This window comes from Lycorma delicatula, chromosome 1, assembly GCF_047948215.1.
Source record: "Lycorma delicatula isolate Av1 chromosome 1, ASM4794821v1, whole genome shotgun sequence".
Taxonomy (NCBI): Eukaryota; Metazoa; Arthropoda; class Insecta; order Hemiptera; family Fulgoridae; genus Lycorma; species Lycorma delicatula.
This window is the reverse complement of record NC_134455.1, coordinates 360,684,352-360,698,356: the sequence shown is the minus strand read 5'-3', so window position 1 is coordinate 360,698,356 and position 14,005 is coordinate 360,684,352. Positions and strand designations below refer to the sequence as shown.

Here is a 14,005-nt window from a genome sequence, read left to right as displayed (position 1 = left end):
GAAAGGACTTATGGTTTTTGTAGCTGTTTATTTAATACATTTTTCTGTATTGTTGCAAGTTTTATTTTGCACTTTACATTTGTTTATTACTACACTTGATTATTTTTATTGAATAAATGATACATTGAATGCAGCTGACGTTAAACAACATTAATGACTAAAGTAGAATACAAATTTTTCAGGAGAATATAAGTCGTGTTTATTACTTGTAAGTTATTAGTTTTCATTCTTAAGAAACGTTTTCATATATTTGTCTATTATTCTTTGGAAAGAATACATGTTGTCTTTTAACTGTGAAAATTGATGACACTTTTTTTAATTTATTTAAATTTTAAAATATTACATATTATTTATAATAACACTAAATACATTCTATGAAGTAGTTGTAAATTATCTACAATTAAAAGTAAAAAAAAAATCAATCCTAATAATCTAATACAGGATGATATTTTGATTTATTAATTAATAAATATTACATTCTATATACAGTTTATTGGTGAAATTTTATAAGAATTAAGTTTTTTTAATAATTGAAATGATGTTTCTGTGTAAACATTAAAAATAGAAGGAAAAAAACAACTCCTTGGAACACGTTAATGATAAAAATAATCAGTAACAGGTACTGTTTACCATCTCTTATGTGATTCAAAGCCTTTTAACTCCATCGAATGTAAAGTTCTGAGTCATCAATATAAGCTTCCACTGCATCATTTACATTTTTGTTTTTGTTGTCTTCCAGATCCTTGAGATTTTGATCCTGTTAAGGAATTTTTTGTGATCTTACTAACAGAAGTAATAAAAGCAATTATCACTGTTTGAGTGAATGAAGCTGAAACTTTATGTGTACAGTCCTCTTTATCTGAAAATTTAACTTTTATATTTGCAATGTTCTTAGCACAGAATTTGAAAAAAGAATTCTTAACCATTGTTAGCACCATTTTAAAATTTAAGTTGATGTGTTCACCATAAATATATTGAATGCCCTGAAGGATTAGTGTATACCCATTAAAAGAAACTAAACTTCAGATCTCTCTTTTATTTGTTTTAAAATCCTGAAGCTTGATTTCTTAATATTTGTTATATGTATTAAAGAGTTACATTTCATCCTTAGTTTAGATTTTAACTGGTTAGTATGTAATGGTATATAAAATATTATTTTTTAAATAGAAAATGATTGCTTTTATATGCGTGTAAAGTTAATTAAACTTTTATAAGAACTAATTTAACAGTATTACTAAACATTAAGAAATAGTGGCATGAATGGCATACATTTATATGATAAAGATATTCTCACAAATGTGTTCTATATAATAATTAGTAATATAAAAAAACGTTTCATAATCTTTGTTAAGTAATTTAATATAATATTACTGTAATATTTTTTACATTACTTGTAAAACTTATTGACCAAAGTAGAAATAAAGTCTTTTAAATTAAATTTAATCTTATAAGTTGAAAAAAAAATTGAAAGACTGTAAAATACTTCTAATTTTATTTTACTTGCTTCTGATTTTTCCTTTATCTATATTTATTTTTTATTTTTTGGATAATACAAGAAGCTCTCACATTTTGCATTTTAACCTTCAGTAAATAATGCTTGGACTTTAATTAAGTAAGAAATTTTTCTTCCAACATGGAGCGTTTAGCAAGTGAATGAAATAACGATATTTTGGATCAATAGATAATTGAGTAAATCTTCATTTATCTATTGATCCAAAATATCGTTTTTAGACTCCCTTTGCAAATTCGTCAAACACACATAAATGCATTTAGTATTCTATGTATCTACAAAAATGATATAAAATGTAAAGTTGTAAGATGTCTAAAACTAATAATGTAGTTTATTTAATAACCCTTAGTTCATAAATTTAAGCTAAGATTTTAACATAAAAAGTAATTCAATCTCTACATAGACACAATAATACAGCAGTTCTTGTCATGAGAAAAAACATTTTTAATGATAACATTCTTTAATTTTGTTTTATTAATAAAACTAAATTTATATACCATATTAACATCATAAATAAAACATTCATATGTAAAATGTGGGAGCTCCTTTTTATAAATGCTGTCAAAAAATACAGCCTACAATAAGCAGGCCTAATTCATATTGTGAAAATATTTAATCGATTAATTAAATGTTATTGCTTTTTTTAATGAGCCCAATAAATTATTTATTTTAAATTCCAAGATAAAATAAATAAAATTAAGATCTGTGGTTATTGTTAATGTAAAATCTATTATTTATAATGTAATTCAGTTTATAATTTTTATCTACTAAAAGAAATAAGACATAATAAAATTTTGAAATATGTTTCAATTAAGTAACGTTTGTTAAAACTGCATTGTGATTTATAATAAACATTTTTTATTTATAAGATTTATATTTATTTACTCATTATCTGTATATTTCCTAAAAATCTAAGATTCAAAAAGACATGCAAAATCTTCACGTTCATTGAAAACATAAATTATATAGAGGCAAGACGCAAAAGTTATATGGTATTTTTTTAAATGTCCTTAACTCTTAATAACAATTAAAGATCTCCCATTGAAGAGCACACATTTTTAAGTTTTTGACATTACAGGAAGAATGAAGTCCTCTTGTTTAGTGTTTATTAATTACTATTGAATGTGTTCCATCATTCACACAACTTGATTTTCATTCTGAGAAGTGACAGACTAAAATCATGCTAAGAAGGTACAGAATAATTTTTTTTGTTTTTAAGTCAAAAACTTCTGAATAGTTTGTCCGATGTATATGAATAGTTACATGAAAGATGTCTGAAAATTATACATATATTTGCACGTTAATATTTACATATAATTTGCAGTTTACAATTATACTGCACCCAAAATTACAGGTAACTTAAAATTACAAAACTACTTAAAAACAAAACTGTTTTTTGTGATAAAATTTTGCTAGTGTGGAATTTTTACATTGGTAATGATATTAATTTGAAATTAACTATTTTTTGATGCTATACTGAACACCAGATTGTGTAGTAAAATGAGTTGCTTTTTTAAAAAAAGCTTACATTTTCATTTTGTCTTTACATGAGCAATCTGTTACTTGTTTTTACACTGATACAGCTGATGTTACTGCTGGAACTATTTTTTTTATTAGACTGATATATTTCAAGATATGCATACATTTTAAAAATATGAATTCTAATTTCTTCCAGTGTGATTCAATATCAAAACTTATGTACATGTACATAAACTCCTACCAGTGTAATTCCTCCCTCTGGCCCTTTCAGATGGCCAAGGATCAGCATTGAAAAATAAATTTTTTTTAAATTGGCCTGAACCAGACTATTACTGCTTGTCACTTACATGTTAGTCTTCATTTTTATAACAACCACATAATACCCAAATCTTCATTAAACAAACGTTTAATGAAGATAGATTTTCACAAAGTTTAAGACAACTTTGATTACTTTATTTTATGCACACTTCTTTATTTTTTGAAAGTTATTAACAACAAACACTTAGTACTCATCTGTCAGACTAGCAAGTAAATTTACTTTTGCATTAACTATTATACAGTTTTTTGTGTCTATCGTGCAGCAGTTATATTATTGATAAAGTACTTTGAACCATTATTTTTAATGGATATTAATCAACCACCTTACCTCTTATAATTCTTCCAGTAGAAAAAATATTTATTTTCTTGGTTTTACTCCATAAATGTTATGAAAGGAAGGATGAAGTTTTAGATATTAGAAGTGTAACTGCAAAGGTATTTTGACAAAATTCAGTTCATAGATAAAATGCTATAGATTAATATAATAAGCCTAGTTTAACTTTTGTAAGAGTAGTTATGTGATGTATAGTAATTCAGTTTGCTTGTTTCTGGGTATGTTTAGGTATTTGTAGGTGGGAGTATGTAGGATGGGGAAATATTGTCATGTTTACTGCACTTTGATGGGCTTGTTATTTTTAAAAACTAAATAAATGCTATATGTTGAAAAATAGATGAAGTTGAAAGTGCACACATACTCAGGAGAATACATGATGTGTTTCTACCTATTCTAGCACTGTAACAGTATAGTTTCTTCACCTGCGTCTAAAATACCTTTACAGTATGCGTGAAAGCTATGTTTATAAAAATTAATTTTAATTTGATTAACTCAAAAATAGGAATGGCAGTACTGTCATTACCAGATTTTCAACCACATAATTTACGTAACAATGGAAAATACTGACACAGCTTCAGTATTATTTTAAAAAAAGTGCAATTACTATCCACATTATTTTAAATTCTGTATAAGAGTTTGCATCCACGATATTATAACCACATCATCAAAGCAATTAATAATATTTTAACAGTTGTAAACATGTTACATTGTTTAATAATATGAAATCTGTTTTTTTTTTTTAATTTTTGACATGTGTATTTAATAGTGGTATAATCATTTAAAGATGGCTGAATATCGATTGAGAGCAACAAATGATCTGGTAGACCATCAAGAAATTTTGATTGTTAGTGATGGAATAATAACTATTACAGATTGAAAATGCAAGTGAGAACTTCATTTGATCCAATGAAATTGATTCTGTTCTTACTGATGATCTTTGTATGCATCCTGCTGCTGCAAAATTTGTACTGAGACTTCTCACTCCTGATTAAAAGAAAAGCAGTTTTAAAATATGCTTGATTGTAATTATCTTGACCTGGATTAAAAACAAAATTATAATGAGGAGGCCTGAATCTAAAATTATGATCTTGAGACAAAAATATCATCATCTCAATGCGAAACATTACATTTTCCCTGGGCAAAGAAGGCAGCAATCATGAAACAATGAAGGTCATGTCTAATGTTTTTTTTATAATTCCCAGACCATAATTCACCTGATTATGCTCCTGAAAGACAAACTGTCATCAAGGAGTACTACATGACTCTTCTAATTCGCCAACAAAATTCTGTTAAATTCAAACAACCACGGCTGTGTCAAAGTAGCAACTGGTTGATTAATTCATCGTAACAATTTTCCAACCCATATTCACTGATGGAGATGTACATCTCATGATCTAAAATACAATTCATATTAAAAGCATTAGCTTGTTTTTTTGCATGTCTTTTTATTTATTCATCATCTGTTAAAAGATATATCACATAGGCCTGCAGTGCAGTTCATTTAGTCTTGGATCTACACTAAAAAAATTCTGTTATGGAAGTAATTATATTAGACAGTTTCTTTCCTTGCATAATGCTTTTTTGAATATCTTCTTATTCATTACACTGGTCAAAAAAAAAAAAATTGGAACTGAGATATACGATAAAAGTAGGTGAATAAGAATGTATTTTTTATGATGAATCATAAAATGAAATCAGTTTTTCTTCATCACCCTCAGATGTTTAGTTACGACCCTTTAAAATACTGAGAAACTTTTTAAATAATACAAAAATAATAATTACAATTAAAATTCCTACCTTTATTTTGTAAACACTTACATTTATCTTAATTTCTTTCTTCTTAAATCCCTTTTGTATTCATGGAAGTCTTCTCTTTTTATATCCAGCAGTAATCACTCATAGATTCATCCCATCTGCCTTGAAAACATTGTAACATCTGCAATATATTTTGGTGGAACCATTAGCCTTGTTCGTCGCTGATGTCACTGAAGTTTAAAGGGAAAAGTTCAAATGAGAATGTAAAAAATGAATTTTCAATGCCATTCTGCAGCCTAAAATTTTGTAGATCATTGATAAGTGATCATGGTTTTCAGATTTTTGTCTGAAAACCAGTAATGATATCTTTGAATAATTTCCATGCTGACTGTTCGTTAGGATTCAGTTTGCTGTCAAATGTATTTTCACAAATTAATTTTCTTATTTTTTGTCTAATTAATATTCCCTCTTTTAATTTGGTTTCACTTAATTGTGAAAAAACCCAGCTAAATATTTAAACCTGTTCCATTGTTATCTAATGATTTTACAAGATTCTTCATCAGGCCTAATTTTATGTGTAGAGGTGGTAAAATAATACGATCTGCTATGACAAGGGAAATATTGACAACATTTTCCTTTCCTAGGGTAAACTGATTTCTTTTTGGCCAGTCTGTAACTGCGTAGTGTTTATCTGTAGCCTGAATATCCCATAACACAAGAAACACATGTATTTTGTAAAGGCACTATGGAGACCGAGAAGAAGCCCTATCGCTTTCAGGTCAGCAATGATTCGCCGTGAATGTTCATCACACTTAATAGCTTTTAAAATTGTTGACATACTTTCATTCCTACAACATGTGCTACTAATAATATAGAAGAAACCTTATTAGAGTTATGAAACATCACTGCCTTTAAGCCTTTTTTTGATGAATCTATAAATAAACACCAATCACGAATATAATATATTCAATGTCCAGTTCAGACATTAGCCTCCTATCGTCATAGCAGGAACAAATTAAACCATCTCTTCTGAAGTATTTCAGTAAATTTTTGTTTCAATTTCTGTATACTGAAATTTTAGTGTCCATGTTTAATAAATCCCATTCTTTTAAGACATGAACCTAGGAGTTTTGCATGTTATTTTGGCAAATGCAAGTCACAAATTAGGTTGCTCAGTTCTGCTTTGTGATGGATGAGGTGAGGTTCAGTATCTGATTCTTCTGGAATGTAATTAATATCTACTGAAGTTAAGGATTCATTGGGTGAGCCTTCTGGGTAATCGGAATTTCTTTCCAAGAAGTTGGAGAGATCGGTATCGGTAAATCAACACCATGAAGTACTGGTCTCATAGCTAAACGAATATTTGAGTATGCAATACTGCTTTTATTGTTTGAATTGAAACCAGTAACATTTTTTAAGCAGAAATAGCAGTTACCAAAATGGTTAATAGGCTCTTGCCAAATCATAGGTACACCAAAAGGCAAATGCTCTTTTTTTCCTTTTAACCACTGGGTTAGTTAAATGTAACACTTGCATGCTACACACGGAACCCAAGATTTACCTTGGTCTCCCAAGGGACAGTCAAAATAATGTTGTAAGCATTTTTGATACTGGTTTTAGTTGACTATTCATGGTAAATTCTCTGCAAATATAACAAAAAATTTCTGGAGAATTTTTACAAATTCAATTTTTATTAATTGTAAAATTCAGAATGTTTTAATGAATGTAAGTAAACTGAAATATTACAGAAATACTTACTCAATGATAAAATTAAGTTTTAATTTATAAATACTTAATTACTAAAAATATTTCATACAACTTATATTTTACTTATATTTTCACCATGGAGTACAATAAAACACAGCATGAAACAAACGCACAACTTAACAAATCTTGATGTTCAATAAAATAATAACAAAAGTTGTTCTGTCATAAAAATCTTTCACTAAATTTATGGCATCACTTATGAAACAATCTTTATAATATGAGTATGATAGAACAACTATCACAACTAAAAAACACAGCAAGCCATACCAAGAGTTGAACTCATACTGAAGAAAATTTCATCATGAATTACTCATTACTTGACTCACCGACATGTCCATACATGTGTGGCTTTTCATGAAATGACATCATTCGACTGTTATATATCAAATGCAGGTCTACACCCTGCATCAGGATATAAATCAGGTGTGAATAAGCAAATATACAGACATACTAACTTATTTGTATTGTTTGTTTACTTGTTCCATGGAACAAGTAAATCTAAGGGATTGTAACTTAAGAATGTTACATGATGGGTTGCTTTGGAATATGTATTCAGATTCTGCATAAAATGCTATATAGACCATCTACTCCCTTTTCAGTTCCAAATTTTATGTTGACCAGTGTTATTATTTCAACTCTTACATTCAAAATATCTGGGTTAACAATTCTACAAACAACTGATAAAAAAGATCCTGCTTTTCTTTCCACTTCAAATTCCTACAATATTTAATATAGTCTATCTATTTTTCTAAAAAAATTACTTAGCTCACTCTTATTTAAACAACTGACATTTTATCCTCTAATTAAAAAATTTTACAATCTTTGTATTTTATAACCTTTTCTTGTTTGTACAACAATCTGCTTTTCAAAAGCTTTCCCTTCTCCACTATCAGATTTCTAATTCCTAGTAAAGATATTACACCATATCTATTCACAAATTAAATTTTAAGTGATCAGCCAACAATTTAAAAGTATTATAAAAAGATAAATAAAATTTATAAAGGAAGTTTTCATCAAAAAGAAAAATTTTTATTAACTAACAACATACATAAATACAATTCATAAATTATAAGAATAAAAAAAAACTAGTTTGTTCCTTTACTAATTACAGATTGGCTAGTTATTAATTACAGGAGCTTAAATTTATTAATTAGTACCAACAATCAATAACCATGTTTAATTATTAAAAAGTAAAAATTTATATTAAAAAATAAAACTATAAAAACAAAATTATCATGGCACAATTCATCAAAACTGAACAGAGATTAAATAAAAAACCAGTAGGTTAATGAGTAAAATTTCTAAGTACATATAATCTCTTCAAGATTGTTAAAAATTATTTGAACAAAATAAATAATCAATTATTTATACCATTTGTGTAAATATTATTGTACCGATATAACTAGTTAAATAAAATAAAATACCCTTTATTCTAACTTCGAAGATAATGAGTTAACAATAATCTCTAAAAATAATATTTAAAAAATATTTCCCAATTAAATGATTAAAAATTAAGATAACAAAAATATTTTCAAATGAAACCATAACTAAATTAGATTTTTTAAAATAGACACCTAATTAATGAATAAAAATTTGTAAATAAATGAACAATATGATGAAAATTACATTTTATCAAACTGAAGCCATTACTTTCCTCATACAATCAACTACAAATTCCTTTCCAACCGTTTTCAGGTCCTGTGTCTCTCCTAAAACATGATTTAACTCTTCTAAGGCATCTTCTGTAAACTTACGTCCTCTAATGGAAGTCATTACCTGAAATAATTAAGTTTCTATTAAAAGATATTTTATAAATTTATTTAATTTTTATTAATTTTAAGAGATTTCAAAAATTGTAAATCTTCAGTAATAATTATACATACTAATATCCCAAAATTCTGTTGTACAAACAATTTTGTTTATATGTTAATGATTTAAAAACTAATGATTTTCAATAACAAAATTGAGACAAGCATGAAAGAGACATCCCAAAATACATCAAACATCATAAGTAATACAAAACAGGATGATAAACATATACCACGTGTTCCTAACTTACAAATTACTCTAAAATAAATAAAATATCCAATAGAAAAAATACAGCATTCTTACTGTTCAAGACAAAAACAACCTCTTGCTTCATTCATAAAACATAAGTGCAGAATAAAAGAAATTCCAGTTAAGATTTCTAAAATAACTCTGCTAGGTATCTTCTTTTTGATAATTTTTTTTCATCTGCTACCTTTTATTCAATACCTAATGAAAACCTACTTCTGCCTTAAGCTTTATTTATGACTATTAGAAGTGGTGCTTAAAACATTTTAACATAAATAACCAACAGAACACCACTGTGTTAATCAAATAAAAGCCAGCCAACAATTTCAAAAATATTCCTGCACCATAATCAACAAATTTTTTAAATTAAATGTTCAGAAAAATATATTTCATTAAAAAAAAATTGTAAATATCATTATTCATTTTTACAAATAAAAAAATCAACCAATATTCAGCAGCATGAAGTCAATAATTTTATTAAATTAAATAAATGAAAATAAAAATTGTGAATATTATTATTAAATAAAAGTCATTATTGATCATTATTACTGTTAACAATGAAAATAATTATTTTACTGGTTTGACTGACTAGATACAGGAAGTGAATTTTACCAGCAATTGTAAAAATATCAAATAAAAAAAATTTGGTTTGATTTGAACCCCTTGATAAAATTAATCTGTGCAATATTAAAGTTGAATTGAAAAAAAAATCAAAATTCTTAAGAACTTAAAAAATGTTGGCTTCCAGTTGACTTTTTATCAAAATGTTATTTTATTTAGAGCATAAATAGTAAAAAAAAAAAAATTTTAAATAAAAATATTTGGCTCCCATTTGACCACCTTGCTTGACAGCTACCACATAACATTTTTAATAAATGACTTATTAAAAATAATTTAATATTTCTGATACATTATAACAGATAACGTAAGAGGAATTATACAAATTTCATTAATTTTTTAAACTCTTACAAAGGGACTTATTTTTGTACAACGTTCAAATATTATCTACTCATACATTAATAATAGACACAGTTGGATTTTCAAACTTAAAAAGTGAAGATTAAAAAACTGTTATTTTAGTACAGGACTATCAAAGTGAAAGTTAAAAGTTTATTATTGTAGTGATTATTTAGTTCAATAAATTGGCAAAGCAATGTTATTCAACAAGGCTAAAAAAAGATTATGTGTTACATATATAATTAAATAAATTATACATATATAAATATATTTAATATTATATGAAATGTACAATCATTTTATAAGCACAGTGATCAAAATGTTACTGAATTATTTGAGTATTTAAAAAATTATATATATATATATATATATATATATATATATATATATATAGATCCATAGATAGCATCTACATGTTTATATATAGCCAAACATTTGTGTCAAATTTAAATTTTTCGATATACATGTTTTGTTCAAGACATACGGAAAAAATGTAGAAATAATGTTGAATATCCCTCCTAAATCCAACTGGCTTAAAACTTTGAAATTTTGCATATCTAAAGTACTTTACCAAAGCTTAATATTCTAACACAACCACACAAAAACCTAAAACTTAAAAATTAATACTACCTCTTCCCCTTTTTTAATTTTGTTCAAAACTTAATGTCATTAATGAATATAGAATTACAGAATATAAATAGAATATTAATATTATAGAATATATATATTTCATATTAAAGTAACATAGAAGTTTTGAGCCATTTTTGAAGAATTTACATTGAGCCAGTCTGGAAATACTAATCAAAATACAGGCTCACACACACGCATGCACGCACACCTTCCACCACAACTTTTTATAATATGTTTTACCATTTTTTGGAATAAGGAAGTCTAGAAACATTAATATAAGCAAATAAATACACAGATACCACAAATGTTAGCTAATTACTATACTTTCACTTTATAGATATAAAACTGTAAAGCTTCACAGCAACAGAACTATAGCTAGAAACAAAAAATTTTCCTAACTGGAGACCATTTTTATTATTATGAATCATTAAAGATCAATTAGCCAGAATATTGGCAATTTTAAGCTAAAAATATGGGATCATAGCTCTGAGATTTTTAAAGTGTAAAGCTGACATTATTCTAATAAAATGAATACTGACAAATGCAGTATGGTCACAAATCTGAGCTGGTAATCATACCACTAAAGGTTTACAAATAGTAGTCGAACTTTTACCTGTAGCTAGTTTACACAATCTAAACAGAATTATAATTCATCTAACTGTTACAATTATACTATTTGAAAAATATCACTAGTTTGCTAACTCTAACAGCGATGTTGTTCTCTTATAAAAGATTAAAACAACAGTTAAATTTATCACAAATATTTCCATAAATAATTAGCCATATCAGCAATATTTTTTCCTTAACACCTAATAAGTAGTAATTACTTAATTTAAATAGAAATTGAATATTTAGAATAACTAATTCAATAATCATAGAAACAATTTATTAAAACATAATGGGCATGAGTTAACCCACTACAACTGCCACCAATGATTATTTACTAAAATATTATCCTTTTTAAATAGTAAATATCATGCACTTTCCAATCCAGCCATAAAAATAGAAATTGTAATGAACTACCTTAATACAACTTTAAGCAACACAGAACAAATGAAAACTTAGGTTTTCAAGAGCAAAACTTAACAAATAAAGATTTACGTTTTTTAAAAAAAATTTTATTTACTAAAAGTGACGAGATTATAATTAGCAAAATTAAGTATAAATCACGATTTTAAAAAATGTTTAAATGTAAACTTTTCTGACAAATCAGCTGAAAAATTGAGAATGTTACTAACTATGCCAAAACTACATTAATTTGAACAATTCATACATCACTAGTCAAAACACTAAATACAGAGTAATTCAGAAAGAAAGGGAAATAATTTATGAATGATTCTAGAGCTTTAAATGTATAAAAATGTTCATACAATTATATGTCCAAAAATACATTGTTATCAAGTTATATCTAGTGAAAAATTTCACTCGGATTTCAGTTCTCATAATGACATTTTTAAGTAGATCATACTGAAATGTTTAAGACGTTACATACGCTTAAAAATTTAAGGTAAACTTGATGGTTTCTTATGTTTTTTCACCTGAAAAATTGAATAAAACAGGTCACAGAACTGTACCTTCCATAGTCCTCATGATATCCAACATAAAATAGAAAAATTCAGAGACAAAAAACATGTTTTTTTAGGTTTGAACCATAATTTTGTTAAATGATTAATAAATGGGTAAATTAGGTAATTTCATAAGCAAGCTAACTATTTTAATGGGTACCATGATTTGACTTCTGGAAAATTTTGACATATCTTTGTGTTTCACATCTCCTAGACCCCAAGATCACTGTCAGTTCAAAAGTTTATATATACATATATATATATATATATATTTCACTTTCTTGTGGACACGATAACTGCTGTAATTTTGCACCAATCACTTTCAAATTGATACATAAAATATAATGATCCAAAATCGCGGTAGAGTTCATTAATGAGCAAAATCAAACCATGGGGGAGCTTTTTGTAAAAACAACGTATCGCTATAACTTTCATATTAAGTAAAATATTGAATTCGTTTAAAGTTCCTACTATTCTTTCGATAAGGGCCTAAAACTTATCTAAGTAAAGTTTATTGATGTTAAATGATGACGATCAATGGTTGGAGCCAAAAATGGGTTTTCAAAGACAAAAAATCATACCTCCTTTAATAGGCACAGTGTAAAGTGGTTAATCGAATCAGTTTAAAGTGGTCATTAGTCCTCTAAACATTACCTAAAATTTTTGTCTGAAATAACTTTTGATATGACCAACCCTTACAGCAAAGGATGACCAAAATGTTGCTGGAATTATATAAGAAGCTTGTATGCTAAATATGTGAAACTTTTTTCACACGTGACCATTGTTGTATTGAGTAAATTTGAAGTTTTTCTTAACTTTAAGGTGGAAAATTTTTTTATCCCCTACTTAGTACCAGTGAAATTTACCTCCACCTTCCTTCTGGTGAAAAATTGAATGTTAATTGATAATAACAGAAAATTTATGTTTAAATAAAGTCTATGAAAAACTAAAAAAATTAACTTTTATTATTAAAATCAAAAGTTAACAGAAAAATGTTAATATATAAAAATTAAAGACAGCTGTTTTTAATGCAATAAATTTAGACCTTTGCAAAATTAAAGTACTTTTAATTTACTTTTAAAAAAATACTCTCTGTGAACTATGCTGTGGTAATTTACAATACAATAAATGTACGAATATTCCATCATTGACATCGATCCACTTTTCAACTCATTTCCTTACATTTTCAGTCGCCAACCTAATGACATATTCATGTTACTTCATAAGGGCAGCAACATTGAGAATGCGAGTGATTAGTTCATCACATGTGTCTACTTTTTGTTTGTATATCTCACATTTCATCCATCACATGAACAGTAAACTACAGGAGTAAGTCTATAGGTGAGTTTACAATGATCTAAGTGGCCAATTTACCAGCCCCCTTTGTCTAATCCATTTATCAGTAAATTTTCATGTAAGAATTGTCTTACTTCACTCATGAAATATGTTGTTCCTCCATCAAGTTGTTATAAATTACAATTCGCTTCACTAATGGTAATTTTCAAGCACTGTAAGAAATCAAAAATTCTAGATAATTTCTCCCTGACAAATTGCTCTAATATTAATTGGTTGTCGATTATACTACACCAAACATTCATTGAGTATTGTTGTTGGAAATTTGATTCGACTACAGAA

The 14,005-nt window shown here is 26.7% G+C and overlaps 1 protein-coding gene across 4 annotated transcripts in view; it reads right to left on the bottom strand.

The window, feature by feature from the left end:
- Positions 1 to 8,170: 8,170 nt before the first annotated feature.
- Positions 8,171 to 14,005, bottom strand: part of Lipt1 (Lipoyltransferase 1) — a 31,133-nt gene continuing 25,298 nt past the window's right edge. For all 4 annotated transcript variants that reach the window (XM_075382571.1, XM_075353631.1, XM_075382572.1 and 1 more), the window contains exon 5: positions 8,171 to 8,939. In XM_075382571.1, coding sequence (XP_075238686.1) covers positions 8,796 to 8,939 — 144 coding nt within the window. In that variant the 3' untranslated portion in view covers positions 8,171 to 8,795. The remainder of the gene's footprint in view (positions 8,940 to 14,005) is intronic.